Source organism: Neolamprologus multifasciatus, chromosome 13, assembly GCF_963576455.1.
Source record: "Neolamprologus multifasciatus chromosome 13, fNeoMul1.2, whole genome shotgun sequence".
NCBI classification, from domain to species: Eukaryota; Metazoa; Chordata; class Actinopteri; order Cichliformes; family Cichlidae; genus Neolamprologus; species Neolamprologus multifasciatus.
The window spans coordinates 10379668-10397807 of record NC_140451.1 but is presented as its reverse complement, the minus strand read 5'-3'; the positions used below and the strand labels follow the sequence as shown (position 1 = coordinate 10397807).

The window sequence follows — 18140 nt, the reverse complement described above, 5'->3', positions numbered from 1 at the left end:
AGAAGGCGGGGGCGGTGACTACGTCCGGCTGTAGAGCTACGTAATTCCCGAAAAGTCTTCTTCGTTGGCAAATATTATTGAAATACTGTAGCCTAGCGACCCGTACCGGTTGCGTAATCATGCTTTTTGAGGAGTAAACAGGTATTTCTGTGAAAAGCTAAAAGAATTACGGTTATATAGTTCAATTACAAATATGTTTGAGAAAATGAATGGCAATTATCTAACCACTAAAGTGTTTTACTTTCTCCCCCCCCCCCCCCCCCCCCTTTTTGTTTGATCTATTAGTGCTGAGACTGGTACACAGATAATACTGTGGGTCTTTGCCATGCCCATTTCTGGGTTGTACAATTTTGAAGTGTTTACTTTATTACTTTATTACTTAAGGTAATAAATAGCTTAAGTAATTAGCCATAAACACCATTACACAATGAAGTCCTGAGAACTGCGCCCTGGTAAAGATTGGTCTACAAAAAGGTCAGGGGTCACAACCGCTTACAGAATTGCCCCCAAAAAGCCTGGCTTCACAATCACAGACCTGCTGTATAACAACATTACATTAATTTAAGGGAACCTTAGCTTCATCTTTTGCCTTCAGCAATTTTCAGCATAGGCTAAAGCTACTTGGGCTTCTCCCTTATTCCCAAGAGGTAACCACATATGGGTAGCTCAGCATATTTGATTTGGCAGAGTTTTTTCTTTTCTTTTTTTAATGCCAGATGTCCTTCCTGACACAACCCCAAAGGGATGTGTGTCGCCTCTAATGATCTAAACAGGGATCTTTCGCTTGTGAGGAAATTGCGTAAACCGCCATGCTGTTGAGTGAATATATAACATAAATGGCCAAAGTAACATTAAAAAGCGATTTATTTTGATGACCTTTTTTAGAAACAGTATTGCCAAAGCATCAAAATAACATACATCCAAATATCTGAATAGTACACGGTAATAGTTAAAATAGCAAAATGTATGGTATAGTACCTACAATGCAGCTCCATAACATAGTCGTTTATATATTCACCTATGAAGTGAAAGGTCTATGAAAGATTCCAACAGAGACAGAAATCCCCTTGGGATTGCATCAGGAAAGGGCATGCTGTGTAAAAATCTGCCAAATCAAACATGGAGAGCTGCCTGTTTTTCACATGGGAGCAGCTGACAGTAGCATATAGTATGCAACTTACTATATAAACCTGTTGTGGCATGTACAGAGGTAAAGACAATACACATCTAAATTCCAGAGCCTTGTTCTGTATGAGTACAACATTCCCACCAAATAGTTTGTATGTTAACTACTTCCACTCCCACCAGAAGACTTAACCCACAGTGGCATGGTCTGCGTTGTCTAATATCAAATGTTCAGACAAGGCAAAACTAAATAATTACTAAATTACGTATTTTAAAAGGTAAAACTATTAGGCATTAGTGCAGTTTTCTCCCCTGTACTCTTGGCTGATTCACCTATGAGGCCCTTGCCTGTGCACATAGTTGGCCAGACCACAAACTGCCTGCATTCCTCACAAAGCTGCATGCCTTTCGGCCGGTGGGTTACAGCAGAACAGTGGCGGGAGTTCAGAATCTTCCAAAATTCAAATCTTCTCAGATATTTTATGAGGATTTATTTTTTCATGGGAACTAATCTAGGTTACATGAACCCTCTGTGATTATGACACTAGGTGCCAGAGTTATGTTGCTATGCTGCTACGTTATGTTGCTGCTACGTTTTAGCCCCAGGCAGGGTGACCTCAACCAGATAAAATGCTGTGAGAAAAGGCCTTGTGGGTTTCCAGCAAGAATTAATGAAAATACTCCAAAATCTCAATCCTGAAAAGCAGATTGTCCTCAAACACCTGCAGGAAAAGCAAACAGAATGAGGTAGCAGTGAAAAACAGATACTGGGTAAGTTTCTGCCACCCTGTACCCAGGAATCTGCATTTTGTGATATCGTCTAGAGTCAAATGTGGATTATAATGGAGGTCTCAAACAAAATATATTTCATCTACACTTTTTGCTGAGGTTTAAGTTGCAGTGAGAAACCATGTGAGCTCAGTTCTCACAGAGCCACGTAATATTTTCCACCTGCAATCCTGCTTGGTTTTGTAAATCCCCTCATACTTTAGTTCAGAATCTGAACCAGGCTATTTCCGTGTAACCGTTTTTTCATTTTTATGCAAAAGTATATGCCCATGCAAGCACCCCCGAGAGCTAACTCGGCAGGGTTTAGAAGTTCAGCAGCTTGTTGTGCCTTTGCCAACTCGACTTCAGTGCCATCAAACAACTAATTGCAGGCGTACGCAAACAAAGGCCACAAAAGAAAATGGAACAACCTAAAAGGTCACTGGAAGTATGAAAGGAAGTCATCTTGGCAGAAATGTGACTCTAATATTTGTCTTACTTGTGATTTGCTTATTCTGTGCTTTCTAGGCTCTTTCTGCAGCTAAACCTTGAAGGACTGCGCTGACATCGAGCACTTTATGCCAAAGGAAAAGCTATAGCTGTGTGCTTGAGTCTGAGATGTACCGTGGGGACCTGATGTCTATTCAGTGTCCCTGACTCAGTGCAGGACATCCCAGTATGCATTTCAGCAGCAGGATGTACCACAGGATGCAATACAATAGTGCTGGAAATAACGCAGGCATGCAAAAAAAAAAGTAAATATAAGCAAGATGTAAGGCATTATAGCTGCTCCCTGTTTTTTTATCTTTTCCACTGGCAGACAGCATGTATGACATCATTGTGGAGAGCTACCCTCCCTGCAGTAAGTCTGTGTCCTGTCTCAATGTAATCTCAAGTCCTGGATGAGGTCAGAGCTGGTTGTGCATTACTCCAGTCAGTAATTGCTCCTGTTTTTCTCAGAACATTTCCTCTTGTGCGACATAGTGTAAAGTGCTGATTACAGCTCTGCCACTCCTGTGGCGACCTGCCACATGTGAAGACAGGCACAAGCAAGCACGCATGTTAGTGTAGTTGCACACGGGACGTGCACACACACGCAGCTTTGTAAGCCAAAGCGTGTCCAAAGTGGATTCAAAAGGTAGACTTAAATAAACTTTTCTCTTGTTGCAAGCTGCAGATACACACAGAGAAAATACTCTAAAAACACAAACACTGTCAACAGGTGAAATGACAGGCAAATGAGATGCACACCTGCTGCTGAGCACCCTGGGAAATGAGCTCAGCACTGGCCCAACACGGCCTCCACATACGCCAAACAACGTGGATCCATTTCACATCTTCAAGTCGCTCTCTAGACATTCTGCACTGACACAAGCCTGCTGTTTTGTTACATCTGTGTGTTTATATCTACACCTTTTGTCACCAGTAAGTTGGTAATCTCTGGCTTAATGGAGATAAAAACTGGTGACAGGGGGTTGAAAGAGTACATTATTGTACTCTTGATGTGGGAATGCAATAATCTGCGGAATTTGTCATCCTCTCAACAAGTGACAAAGATAGAGGAACTAGTCTTTGCTCAAATGACAAGGTTTGTCCAACATGACACAGATCCAGAATCCACCCAGATAAGATTGGCCATCTAATTTTATCATATTCAAGAATTTCATAGGCTGAATCTCATCTGGATATGGATGAATTAAGCAAAACAACGTTAACACATTTGGAAATGTGCTCAGCCCATTGTCCGCAGACTTTCATTAACTTTCATCATCTCTTTAGGCAAGCATGATCTCACCTCTTCGAGAACCTCTAAGACTTCCTGTGTCCCTCCGTGAAAGTATGCACAGAGAAATGGATTCAGCAGCTGCTGCTCTTCCTTTTCTCTTTGTTTTCTCACACTCCATTTTTTTCTCTAGTGTCAATCTTCCTCTTACTACATGCTCTCCTTATCAGCACAATAGCCTCAGGACATGTTATAAACGACAGATGAACACATGGCTTCCTACATAGAGGTAAAAGAGAGGAACTTCAGCCAAAAACTCAATCAAATCATTTTGTGTTTAACCATTTCAATGGTTGAATTTTAAATATAATCAACATTATGTGTCACTACTGGAGTTATCACTAAATACAGAGTAAATAAAAAATAGATGAAATGTGGATGTCTCAGTTTTGCATGTTATTCTTTTAGTCGTGTATGGCAGTGCCACAATCAGGTGATTAAATGAATGTGATTCGTATAAACTAAATTTATACCACTCAAGTAAATTAAATTTGACCAGATTCAATTACACTTCATGTTTCACACTGTTCTTATGTAACAAATAATATTGCAAATTTACATGTGTTCACATTTTTTTGAGTGTGGCAATAGAATACAAGGTCAGGATATCAACAAGAGTCATTTCTGTAGGGATCATGAACGTCCATAAAAAATGTAGTCGAAACCACAGATGTTTAAATATTACAGTGTGAATTGATGTCAACCAAGAATCGGAGCAAAGCACGGCCATTGTTTAGCACCTTCAGGCTGGCTTCCATCCCCACAAATTCGCCATGCTAAAATACAAAGCAAACCATTTTTACAGCCTAGTTAAAAAAACAAAAACAAAACAAAGATGTCCATAGCTTATTTCCCTTTTCATGACAACTGTGAATGGAGTGAATTTGTATATAAGTCACTCTTTTTAAATGTATTATCCTTAAAATTATGCAGGATTAAGGACATAGCTTATTTCAGTAACAGATAGATGCCAACAGGAAGGAATAGTTGTTAGATGTATGCTAGGCCTCACCTCTGCTAACTCAAGTCACTGAATTGAACCTTTCCATTGTGTCTGTGGTGTTGGAGTCTTCCGGATAATTTTTTAATATAATTATGGCAAACAATATGGCCAGCGTTAGTCAACTGTACTGGCAGACAATCAAAGAAGTATGCTAAGTTTTTTTGGTAGTGAAATTCTAGCATGATTTGTTTTATATGTTAGCACAGACACAGATCTCTGGGGGTATCTTGCTAATGAAGCTAGCTATCGTTTACATTAAACCCTCCTTTTTATGATATGATGGCTTAAAAAACCATAATGACACAATCAAAATGTCAGACTCTAGGGTTCAAATAGATAGAATAGATTTATAGATAGAAACTTTCCTTTTATGGTTCAGGCCACATGCAGACCGCTTTGATATTAAGCGAGCCAGACCAGTTAACCTCCTCTTTCTGACCATGTAAAGAAGTTTAAGTGCACATTTAATTCTGAAAGATCTTAATATAAGAAAAAGTGCAATTTCAATAATACATCTCCATTTTATCAGTTTTACTGGATAAATAAATTATGTTGTAGTAAATTTAAGAAATCAGGATGGATGAAAAGCAATCGAACTCATGAAAATACAGTTCGGAGTTTCCAAAACTGTCTAGTTGGTTGGATCGGTGTCTTTGCTCTGCAAATTCTGGCCTCCGGGCCTTATGTTTGACATCCCTGATCTAGAACAACCAACCATTATTGTCATTTCTGGAGTCATGTTGCAAGCCTAACTAAAAAGCATGGTCGGTTAAGGCTTGTATTGTACATACCCACATTAAAAAAGACCTGCAAACAGCACTGCAGCCCCACCCAACAACTGAAGTTAAGCTTTTCCATTTGAAGCATTTATGAGAATATGAAGCCCTTTGAAGTGATACAGAGCTCTCCCCATTTAGGGTGAACACCTTGTGAAGATGTTCAGATGTCATTCAATGTCATTAAAAAGGTATGGCCTACAAACTATGTGCCAAGTACTTTCCAGCTCTTCATGGGACTTCCTCGGTTTTGTTTTCACCGCAGGATGGGTGCTGAATTCTCTAAGGTTGGCAGCTGTTGAATCTGTGCAGGTTGCCAATTAAATCCAAGGTTTATATTCTTCATTACAGAGTGTGCAAGAGTGTGTGAGTCTGGGAAGGTGGTGTTGTTCACGACTTGCACTCCTCTGTTTGTTTAGCAGTGTTATCAAAGTGTGTGCATCATGCAGAATGAGTGTGAACTGTATCACTCAACACTTTAAACGAACCTTGCTTAGTCTACGAGGTCTCTGCAAGGACACGGTAATCAGATCTGCGGTGCAGGATATTCTACCTCCAGTGATATGCCTTCTTTGTCCCCTTTTGACAATAACAGTTGTACATTTGAGCTGAAGTTGTGGTATCACATAAATCAAAACAGTTCACACTGAGTTTGATTCACACATTCCTGGTGGTGTTTTAGGAAGGGGGAGGACCTCAGCTCTGAGTCACTGTGTGTCCGAGTTCATGTTTCATAATCACTGCTGTCAGTCACAAAACCAAAAGGCAAGACATGAGTTGTGTATTTTTATTGAGAGCTACACGGGTTAAAGGACTGCCACTGTGAATGCTACCCAATGGTATGTAGTGTAGCAACTATCTATGAACCAAGAGAACATGACCTTTTTATGTCTCTATTCCAACTGCTCCTCTGTGTGCCTTGGGTGGTGCCTGAAGCGAACAATGAAGGATTGTCTTCAAGTCTTTACTTGAGCTGCTATGTTGTCTCACTTCCTTTGGATTGGTTACATCAGCGTTCACGCTGACATGGCTATTTTAGGTCTGAGGTTGGAGCTGCCCTTAAAGAAAAATCACTGAATTTTAGCCACTCTATCTCTCTCCTTTCAAGGTTTAACAAAACACGGGTTGCAAAATCCTGTCTTGGAAACCCAGATGTCCTTCCTCCAACTTTTAGGCTACATTTCCTCATGAGAACCCTAAGTAAACAACAAAGAAAGGATAATATCATTTCAGTTTATAGTGAATGCCACAAAGGAAATCGTTAATGAAGCATGAAAAGAAGAAAAAAAGAATGAATGATGGGATCATGTTGAAGGTGTAGCCTTTTTTTGCACACTTGAGGCTACACCTTCAACAAGGGCTGGTAGGGCAGCACTCTTTGTAATGATCATCCTCGCCCAGTGTTTCTATTGTTTGTTAATATGCTCATCATAGTAAGAAGTTTGAGGTTAACCTATTAGGAAGTCTTTTCTGTAGAATCCAGGCTTGAATGGAATTCCAGTGACTGTTTACATTGTTCAGAGAGGATAAGTTTCATTCCTGTATTAATTAGTTTTATTCCTTTGCCACATCTCAGCCTCTTAACAGCTTTAAAATTACTGTTAGTTGTTTATTTTTATTCAGCGTATATCATCAAAGTAAATATGATTAACTATGATTTTTTTTATGAATAGGCCTATAATCTGAAGTCCCATTAGTTCCCATTTTTAACATATTTATAAGCAGGGATGGCTTTATCAGCTAGTGCACCATGAGAAAAAGTAAGACATGGACCCTTAATGGCTACCCTGATGTTTTGTGAATGAAAGAAAACATTAAAAACTGGTCAATTAAATAAGTAAACATTAATCCTAAACCTAAACCACAAACATTTCCTCAAGTGTAATTCATTTGCCAAAAAAGGACTAAACCAATGTCACTGATGGCATGTTCTTCTCATTTTATTTCTACAGTACTTTGCAAAGTGTCCAATCATTTCTTTATATTTTGATTCCCGAGAGATCCATCTCACCCTTTAGCTGATCTATCTACTATTGACCAAAGCCTCATTAGATAAAGTCTCAGTCGAAGGGTGGCTGTCAAAAAGCCAGGAAAACTAGGAGAAAATGGTAAAGTATGTCAAATTATACAAAACTAAACAAAAAATCAGCAGTAACAGATATTATTGACTTATGAATCCAAAGGTCAGGACAGCGCTACAACATGTGAAATCTGAAAATTCTATCAGAAAGAAAAAACAAATGTCAAACAAAAGCACCTGAAAACTGATTGAAAATTCACTGACTTATAATGATTTCAATGTACACAGACCTTTCTGCCTACATGGCTGCCATGGAACAAGTCAGAGGCTACTCTGAAGCACAAGCTTTAACTGCAAAGTAACATAGTTAACAAAATGCAGTCTGGTTACAACGGTATTTATACATTGTTTGATTGCAGTTTGCAAAGTACAGGACCCACCCTTGAGGCAAATCACAGTGATGTGGCAACCAGATGCCATAGAAAGTGAATGACATTCAGTGACTACAAGCAACTAACTGCTATGCAAAGTGGGCGGGGCCTGAAATAAACCTTTGTCAATTTCCAGGCAAGCAATTGAAGCAATTGTCAATAAGAGCGCTGGATACTGTTAACTGATATATTGCCTTAGAAGGCCTTGGACTAGAGCCTGGAATGTATGCAACAGGACAGGACAGGGTAGGAACCAGCCCTCGACATCAAAGCAAATCGCTTGCAGCGTGGATGGAGCTTTAGGGAATGATAAGCAATACATCTAGCACATAGTGTTGAAATGGTCACTTCCAGGCTCCAGTTGCTTAGATGGCCCTCTATTTACTACCAGGTCATATCTCAGTCAACTACAGTATGTTCTTCACTCCTCATTGGTAGCTACAGTCACTCGCCTGAATGTTGAGTTTATCCCAGATACCACTCGCTTTGCCCAGCCTGCATTTTTTTTCACCTCTATTTGCTTGAAGTCGCTTGAATTGATTCATTTTTTATTTTTATTTTTTCACTTGTTGCCATGTCAGTGCGATTTCCTTTCGGAGTGTGCGTGGGTACGTGAGTGTACCTACAATTAAAGCTAATAGCTTTTATTACGTGTAATTAAACATTTTATAGATGGAATTAAATCTCCTCATCCACCCTTTATGTCATTTTTGTCTTTCTTCCTGTTTGTTTGGTTGGTTGGGGTTATTTATTTGTTTTGTTTTTTGTTTTTTGTTGGGGGGGGGGGGGGGGGGGGGGTACCGAGCCATGCCCTGGTAACAACAGCCGTCTCAAACTATATGGTCTGTATTAATGTGTCAGTATCCCCCTACTTCCTGGTGGAACATCCTGCTATAACCTGTTGATAATTAATTTACAGTGGGTTTATCCTTGGCCTTTATAACCGGGTAACAATATCTGCCAGCACAATCACACAAAACGTATTAACTGATAATAACTAATGATTCAGAACAGGTGGGGGCGGGGGAGAAATATGAGCGATAAACGCAGGGATAAAATCCCTGCGTTTATCGGTAACTAGCAACGCATTACCTGATAGGGCTAAAACTAGCCACAAAGTTCGCTCCAGTTTACAGCAGTAGTAGCGAGTGAGTGTCAGGAGTGAGATTATAACAGCTGTGCAGAGTTCAGCTGGCTCAGGACAGCCACGGACACTGAGAGCTGAGCAGAAGTGAACAAACTGCGGAGCTGCTGCAGCCGGTGAGGCGGGGCGAGGTCTGTCGACACTACTTTTTTCCTCCGGTCGATGCGTCTCAGACATTCTCGCCAACATGCCTCAAGCATGACAGCAAACTGGTTTAGCTGGGTGACAGGGGAAAAGGCAGTCTAAGAGTAAACTTTCGGCAGGTCACACCTGGACTTGGAAGCTCGGTACAGCTGTGAACAACAACACGGTGAAGAAAGCAACATGACTGCTGTGAAGTTTAACCGACGGAGAGCTTGACGGATACACCAATGAGGTAGGCTCAGCAGACGGTAACTGTGGGGGGCTGTATGGCTCTGTGCTGTTAGCCTCTGCGGTGTTTGGGCTAGCTGGATCCAACATGAGACTACAGACTGAACCAGCTCCGGTTAACTTTTCTAACTCGGTGGGGGGAAATGTTTTGTCCGTAAATGACAGGCTCACTTGCGTAGCGGCAACACAAAGCTATTTTATCTTTAACTTATTTACTTAGAGCTCGTTGTCCTTTAACGTCTGCTCCAGGGCTTTGAGCTTTACTCTTTACTCCTGGTGTTTCTTTTCTCGTTTATGTGAGATTTCTGGCTTTACATGAAAGTTCAAATGGAGTCGAGGGTGTTTGGCCAGAGGGAGGGGCCACACCCTAACCATCTATCCTGTGGTTAGATTCCATTTCCCTCATTGTGCTTTCACCGGTCCAATGAAATTGTAGCAGATGCTGCGATATCTCTGAGAAGCACTGGCGTCTATTTGTTTTTATTTTTTGGGTTGTTGAGCTGGGTTTGTTACGGTGTATTGATAGAGTGATATCTCAACTTGGCTGCAACTAGTTGATTTTCAAGAAAGTGAACTCCACCACTGTTGTAACTATGGACCCAGACAGTGTAAATATGCCACACAAACACTAGAATAAATGCTTCTGTTACTTTTGATTTGTTAGAGTCTTTATCGTGTCAGGGTGGGTTTTTTTGTTTTGTTTTTTTGTCAAATAGTACATGTTGTTATCTTTAGATTTTATTCTATCTCGCATGACAACAAGAAGCAGCGAATTAGACATCTGTGGGTTGTGTGAGTGTATCTGATTACAGCTGAACCCAAATTTGGTTCAAAAACATTTACACGTTGCGTATCTTTTTGCCCTTTGTCCTCTCCAAAGACCACAGTATGGCGCGTCGCTCTCAGTGTTCCTCTGCTGGGGATAACCCCCTGGACCCCAATTACCTCCCTCCTCACTACCGGGAAGAGTACCGCTTGGCCATTGACGCTCTGGTTGAGGGGGATTTGGAGGGGTACTATGAGTTCCTCCAAAAGGCGGATGTGGTGGTCTTTCTGTCCACACCTGAGATTCAGCACATTATGGGCTCCGTTCAGGGTCCCCAGCTGATCGGACACCCTGAACAGCTTTTTCTGGAAAGCGGGGGAGATGGATCCTCAGACACTTACTGGCCGATTCACAGTGACCAGGACGTCCCAGATTTGGACCTCGGGTGGCCCCACTTGCAACTCTTCAGTGTGCCCACAGAGGTTACCACTCTGGTCAACCCCCCTGAGCCAGACATGCCAAGTATCAAGGAGCAGGCCCGGCGACTCATCAAAAACGCTCAACAGGTCGGCCTGTGGTTTCCTTCACATTAATCACCATTGTTCTTTTTTCGACTGTCGTACTCATGGCGCTTTTGTTTTCGCTTTGGTCGCTTTGTTTTCTTTCATTTCCTCAGGTCATTGCCATAGCGATGGATATGTTTACCGATGTTGACATTTTTGCGGATGTCCTTAACGCTGCCATGAGAAACGTTGCTGTCTACATCCTTCTAGACGAGCTGAATGCACATCACTTTGTGAGCATGGTATCCAACTGCAGAGTAAACCTGCAGAGCATTCAGGTGATTAAGTATTCTTTGCAATGCATTTTGTCTTCTTACATTTTTAATTTCCGCTCCCATTTATAGTTTATGTCTGCCCCTTTACTTCATATACAATATGCATGATCTGTGGCTCAAAGTAGTCCTTAACAAATTTGCTGTTTATGTCTGCTTTAACTGATTAAATGTTTGAAATCTATTTTTGTTATGCGTTTTGAAGGCTGTTTTGTCTTCATTTCGAATGAATGGATTTGGCACTACAGGCCACTGAGGAGGGGTGGGGGTGTTTGGAAAGCACTGAGAGATAAACCATAGTTGTTTTATCTTTTCATGGGATTTGTTGACAGTATTACAAAATTTAGAATATCACCAGCTTTATCTCCCAATGGTCTTTTCACAGTAAGGCATATTGTCCAACAAAAGCTAAGCAATTGGTAAAAGATGACTCTCTCAAGTCTCCACTGGCATGGGAAAATTCTTAGAGCTGCATTTTATGCTATTGTGTAATATAAATAAATTGCCAGTATTAATACATCTGAGCCTGATATGTTGAGTAAATGGAGACTGACTCATTTAGTGATGTTTAAAAAAAATATCACATGACCAATATAGTACTGCAAAGGTGAACTACTATGTAATCTTTTTCTCCTTTTCTGTGACGTGATCTCAGAAGAAGCAGTGCTAATGCAATGCTGCCACCTATCTTGGATTTATGCAATTGAAAACATTGCTAGATGTGCTTCATACATTTTTAGGTTTTATAAATCTTAAGGTGATTCCTTGTGCCTTGCAGTTTTTACGAGTGAGAACAGTGTCTGGCAGCTCGTACAAGTGTCGCTCAGGCAAATCCTTCAAAGGTCAGATGATGGATCGCTTCTTGTTGACTGACTGCAGGGCTGTGCTGAGTGGAAATTACAGGTGAGGCTGTTTAAAACTACTGCAGAATCCTACTACACCAGGATTGTTTCCTAACAAATGTGTTGTGTTTGCAACAGTTTATTGAACGTTTTAATGATTCTTGTATTAAATTGCACTTATCTTATGTCATGTCCAGCTTCATGTGGTCTTTTGAGAAACTACACCGCTGCATGGCGCACCTGTTCTTCGGACAGCTCGTGACTACCTTTGATGAAGAGTTTCGGATCCTGTATGCTCATTCCCAGCCGCTGATTGTTGAAGATGTGGTTCCTCCAGTGGAAGACATAAATCCATTACAAAAGAGGGAATACGTCAGTGACAGGCTATCACTGTACAGGGAGCCTATGAGAACTCTGCCAGCAGCTGATTCTAGTCAACCAGATGAATGGGCCAGACAGTCCTATGATGAACGAATGGATGACGACTGGAGAAGGATGCCCTTCAACACTAAGGAACCCCTGCGTGGACCTGCAGATTTGTACAATAGGTTTCCTTCCCAGCAACCACACATGGACCCATCATTTGATCAGGGACGTGTCAGGATTCCACCGATGGAAAATCGACCCTTTAAACATCCTGGCTTTGCTGAAGGTGTTCAAGGAAGATATCCTTATCCATTCCTGCAAACTCAGGGAATGCCAGAACCTGAGTCCCAGGGGAGGCATTTTTACAGGGGCCAGCAGCCTTATCTAGGACCAGCACCAGGACCAGAAGCAGATTACAGCTATGACAAGTTCTGGAGCCAAGGTTATCTTTCAAGAGATCAATACTCTGAATCTGCTTTACCACAAGAGATGCAGCCCCCTGATTTTGACCCTGTTTTTAACTACTTGTCATCTACCAAAGACTATGATCAGAGCTCAGAGAAAATGCTTCCTGCAGCAGATTTTAGTTCGTCTCAACCTAGAAGACTAAGTTTAGGCCATCCATATACGTGCCAAACCTCTCCCACGCCCTCCAGCCACGCTGATCAGAGGCAGTTACTTCAGGAGTCTAAAAGTGACCGCAAGGATCCCATGGTTAAAAAGGGTCTGAGAAACTGGAGGATTAACTCATACCTTAGTGCATATGATAATTCAGGAGATGAAGGCCTGCCAGTGGAACCACCTCAGGCCCCAGATCCTTTTGAAGAGCCCCGTAACACCATGCAGAAAACAGCACCAGGGGTTGATTTGTCACTTCCTAAAATCCCAAATGTCAGAGAGTTCAAAGTTCCTGTTATATCCAGGGTGAGTCAGATACCAAATTATGCCAAAACAACAGCCAGAGGTAAAGAGCCTAAGGAATTGATGAATTGTTCATCGGGCAAAACCTTAGAGCCTAAGGTATTGCCCGATGAACCTCCTGCAGTGGCAGAAGAAACCAAAACAACACCATCAGAGTCACAAACCACAAACAAGGAGGAAAAGAGGACAGAGGAGGGAGAACAAAATGAGCCAAAGACTTCTGTTCTTCTGCGGTCCGATTCTTTCCGAAGGAAACTAAATGCTAGTGGAATGAACAGGTGCTCCAGGTTAAGGTCCTCTCTGATATTCAGCTCTCTGGATCAGCCAGCTCCTCAGGATAGTCAAACTACCCCTCCTGAGCAAAAGGACGGAGACACTGAAGACAGTGACAAAACTGAATCTGAAAAGATAAAACTACCCTTTGTTTCTCAAGTTCTGGGACAAAGGAGAACTGCTGCTAGAGAACCTTACGAATGGACTCGGTACCTAAAGACATCCACAGAAACAAAACCAGACAAGGAAAGCACTAAAGGAGATGATAAAAATTCATCAAAGCAAGAAGATTCAAAAGACGTTTCAGAAAAGCTTGAGCAAACAGAGTCAGCAAAAGTACCCCATGTAGAGCAGCCTAATCTTTCGCCATCCATGCCTCGATCCAAGCTTTCTGAAGCTGAGCTACCCAAAACCAATCAGCCGGTACAACCATCTAAACCTTTAGCCACCCTTCTACCATACGCAGATATGAATGATCCTGATGTAAGATTAATGTTTTTCAAAGAGCTGGCAGCAAAACGCAAAGCTGAAGCAGCCACAAAAGCTGCAAAGGGCAAAGGAAAAGACCCGGTGAAACCAGAAACTGAACTAAAAGTCAACAGTGGTGTCAAAAAGGAGGGACCTGAACCAAGAGAATCCTCAGAAGACAGGGCTTCCAAAACTGAGGGGGAAAAGAGTGCTACTGCAGACGGTCAGTCAAGTCAGTCAGCTAGTGTGTCTTTTGAATCCAGTGAAAACATTAACCAGCAGGACAGTCAGATCGAAAATCACTCCAATACCTCCCAGAGCTCTAAAGAACAAAATAAAGTAGCAGAAGATTTAGGCACAACAAAACTGGACAGCAGTCAGTCAGCAGATCTTCTTCCTGCTTCCTCAGAGTTACCTCTGAACAAATCACCACAAGAACCCATGCTGTCAGATCCTGCTGATGACGAGAGCAGCCCCAGTCATCCACCCACAAATCCTGCTCCCACTAATGTTTCTTCACTTACACAAAGTACTGATAAAAAGGAAAGCCCAAGCCCGGATTCTACCTCAAAGGGGTCTAAATCAGTCTGTGCCAATTCTGATGAAGGACTTTCTGCGTTGGCTTCTCACACTCATAATCCTGAATTGACTCAGTTAGCAACCAGCATCTCCCCTCCTGCAGTAAAATCAACAGTTGACGCCTCTGACCCATCAATGCAGAGATCCTCCTCTGAGAATAATCTGCTAGATTATGGTTCACAGAAAAGTCCAGTTTCTTTATCGTCCAGTACGCCTTCTCTTTCTACCACTGAAGAGAACAGACTTTCAGAAGATTCCAGTTCACACCCTGCTTCTGGCATATTAGCTTCAAATGATGATAAAACAGAGGCACATGACTCTATGAGCTCCTCGCCAAAGGGGTTAGCAGAAGATTCTAAATCTAAAGATACGAGTAACCAAACTCTTCTAGATTCCTCTTCCAAGTTGCCGTCATCCCAGACTCCTTCAGCAACTGACTCTGTACATATGGAATCTGGTGTTTCTCCTGAGGTGTTTGTTAGTGGTGCTGAGCCAAGCTCATCCTCGTTACAGTCCACCACAAGCATTTCTGGTGCTACAACTTCCACAGAAAGGTCAGAAAAAGATATTTCTGAATCAGAGAAAGCCAATTGTAAAAGAGAAAAAGATCCTTCTGTAGCAGAGAAGAGCACGACTGAATCAGAAACACGGGTTTCTGAACCAGAAAAAGATGCCTCTGAAACAGAAATAGGCATGCCTGAATCAGACAAACGTGTATCTGAATTAGAGAAAGTCGTGTTTGATACAGCTATTTCTGAAACAGAAAAGGCCATTTCTGCGACATCAGACCCAGGAAAGAGTACTTTGGAATCAGAGAAAAGTGTTTCTGAATCAGAAAAAGACCTTATTGAAACATCAAAATCAGAAAATTATATTTCTGAATCAGAAAAGAACCTTTCTCAAGGAGAAAAGTGTGTTTCTGAACCAGAAAAATCTGAGGGAGCTCTATCTGAAACAGAAAATGCCATTTCTGAAAAACAAGAATCAGTAAAAGATATTTTTGACTCTGAAAAGAGCATTTCTGAACCAGAAAAACATATCTCTGAATCGGAAATAGGCATGTCTGAATCAGAGACAGCTGTTTTTGAAACAGAAAAGGCCATTTCTGAGACATCAGACCCAGAAAGGGGTACTTTAGAATCAGAGAAAGGTGTTTCTGAATCACAAAAATCCATTTCTGAAACATCAAAATCAGAAAACGATATTTGTGAACTAGAAACACGCCTTTCTCAAGTAGAAAGACGTGTTTCGGGGTCAGAAAACATTGTTTCTGAACCAGAAAAGTCAGAGATAGGTGTATCTGAAACAGAAAAGGCCATTTCTGAAAAACCCGAATCAGAAAAGGATATTTTTGAATCTGAAAAGACTGTTTCTGAATCAGAGGAAGGTGTTACTGAGACAGAAATAGAAGTTTCTGAATCAGAAATTTGCTCAGTTCAAAAAGCTGTTGCAGAGGATTCTGTGGTTCCTGAATCTTCACAACATGTCAAAGGTGATATCATACCTAGTAGCCCTTCTCCACCTGAGCCAGGTGTACCTGAGATAAAAGAGCCCACTATTACTGTACCCACACCCACGGACACTCCAGCCGAGCATTTGCCATCAGAAGCAAGCTCCACTGTCATTACAGACTCTACTCTTAATGCTTCGCAGTCAGAAACAACTGCATCTCCTCAAGACGCACAGATACAAGCAACCCCTCCCTCTGACCTCAACTTTACAGGAGCTGAGGCACCAACCCCTGCTGAAACAGGATCACGTTCCTCTCCTTTGTCTGAGTCAGTTGAATTCGTTTTGCCCCCTGAAGCTAAAAAAGCAGAAACCAACATGTCTGCATTGCACACTCTCACTGATACAAATTCCCTTTCCAACCAGACTCCATCAGAATCGGATAAAGCCCCCAAAACTCCCTCTAGCACAAATGAGCCTACCTCAGAGCCACCTGTGCCTGCTGAAAATAGTAAAACAGAACCTGAGCAACTGGACACAGGCGGGAGAAACTCAGATCATACCCAGGGTACAAAGGAAAGCAGTGCCAAAGAGTCTGTCGCCAGAACAAATGACCAAATACAGCAAAGTAACTTTTCTGAATCAGCAGAGATCACATCCAAGCAGCCCAAATCGAGCCAGTCTCGCTACCACTCATCCACAGCCAACGTGCTCTCGAGCAGCAACCTCAGAGACGATACCAAGCTGCTCCTGGAGCAGATTTCCGCTAATAGCCAAAGCAGGAATGAGGCTACCAAAGAGTCTCCCGTTACCGATGACGAGAAAGAAGACAAAGCTGACAAAAATGCTAAAAGGGAGAAAGAACGAGGACTTGATAAACTAAACAAAGGGCAAAAATCACCTCAGGAGCGAGAAAAGCTGCTGGAGAGGATCCAGCATATGAGAAAGGAGAGGAAGGTTTACAGTCGATTTGAGGTATGAATGTATTACCAATATTGTTTGCTATTAGAAGTATTAATATATATTTAATTGCCCTTGTGGTGAATCTATTTTTTTTGTCTCTACTATCACAGATGACAACTTAAATGGGATCCAAAGAAAGATGAGATATTAAAAGGATGTGTAGAAGGAAGTGAAATTAAATAAATAAAAAGCTGGCAAAGATATTTGTTGGAAATGGGATTTCTCTTCTGGGTTGTATGGAAAACAAGGCTTATCATGCACAGAAGAGTCAGGGAACATGTACTGATGCGCGAATTTAGACAATATGCAAGTTATTGCAAAGCCGTTGTCCCAATTATGTGTGAGGTGTTCAACAACGAGCTTCTTACTGTGGCTGAATCATCAAGTTGCTCCCAGTATGAACTGAGAGCATGTGTGCAGGATCGAACATGTTTTTACTGACTGCAGGGTAACGTGCAATGTGTCAAACCAAGTTTCTGTGAAGAGGCCTTATTGCTGTAATTTTTTACAACACTGACAGCAGCGTCAGCTAGTTTTATGACGAGATGTTAGAGAACTGATAATCTACAGTGGTCAGATTTTGTAAAGCTGTAATATACTATAGTTTGTATTATAATGGTTCACCTTCATCTTAAAAAGATGATAATTACATATATTTGGAAGTAAGTGGATCTGTGGATCATGCTGGCGTAAATGAACTGTAACGTTTTTCATCCTAAACATGCAACCGAAAGCAAGGAAATGCACACGATGGACTCAGACGTCGACGTGTAACACTGTGTCATTTTGTTTTCAGCTGTTGAAAGCAGATGTCATTAAGGTTAATGATGAATATTCAAAGGTGCATCAGGTTTACTTCAAGGTCTTGTTTATATACACCATTCAACGCTTTTTCATTTACACATTTTGGGGAACAAACCCCAAAATCCAGCATATGAAGCTTTTTTAAGTGTTTACTTTGCTCGTGGAAAGCCAAAACTATCCGACAGTATGGGGTTGTATTTTATAATCTGCTGAAACCAACCTTTTATTTGTCTTTTAAACTTTTCTGTATCCTGCAGTTTTTAAATCAGTACTTGTTCTACGTGTCTGTTGAAACTGATCTTGAAGCTGTGAAGAGTTTACATATGTATGTATGAGTATGTAGAGCTGAGCAGTGAAAGTGAGTTCTCACAGATTTACAGTATCATACCTGTCTTCATCACCTTTTGCTGTTTGTAAATAAAACTTCTTAAATATATCAAGGCTTGTTTGGT

The 18140-nt window shown here is 41.4% G+C and overlaps 1 protein-coding gene across 1 annotated transcript; it reads left to right on the top strand.

Moving 5' to 3' along the window:
• The first annotated feature begins 8993 nt into the window (after positions 1–8993).
• sack1ha (scaffolding CK1 anchoring protein Ha) lies at positions 8994–18120 on the top strand. The gene is made up of 6 exons (XM_085182259.1): positions 8994–9426; positions 10303–10754; positions 10865–11029; positions 11802–11926; positions 12063–16896; positions 16995–18120. Exons 2-6 carry the CDS (start codon positions 10311–10313, stop codon positions 17004–17006), a joined length of 5580 nt encoding a protein of 1859 aa, XP_085038385.1. The 5' UTR covers positions 8994–9426; positions 10303–10310; the 3' UTR covers positions 17007–18120.
• The last annotated feature ends 20 nt before the right edge of the window (positions 18121–18140 follow it).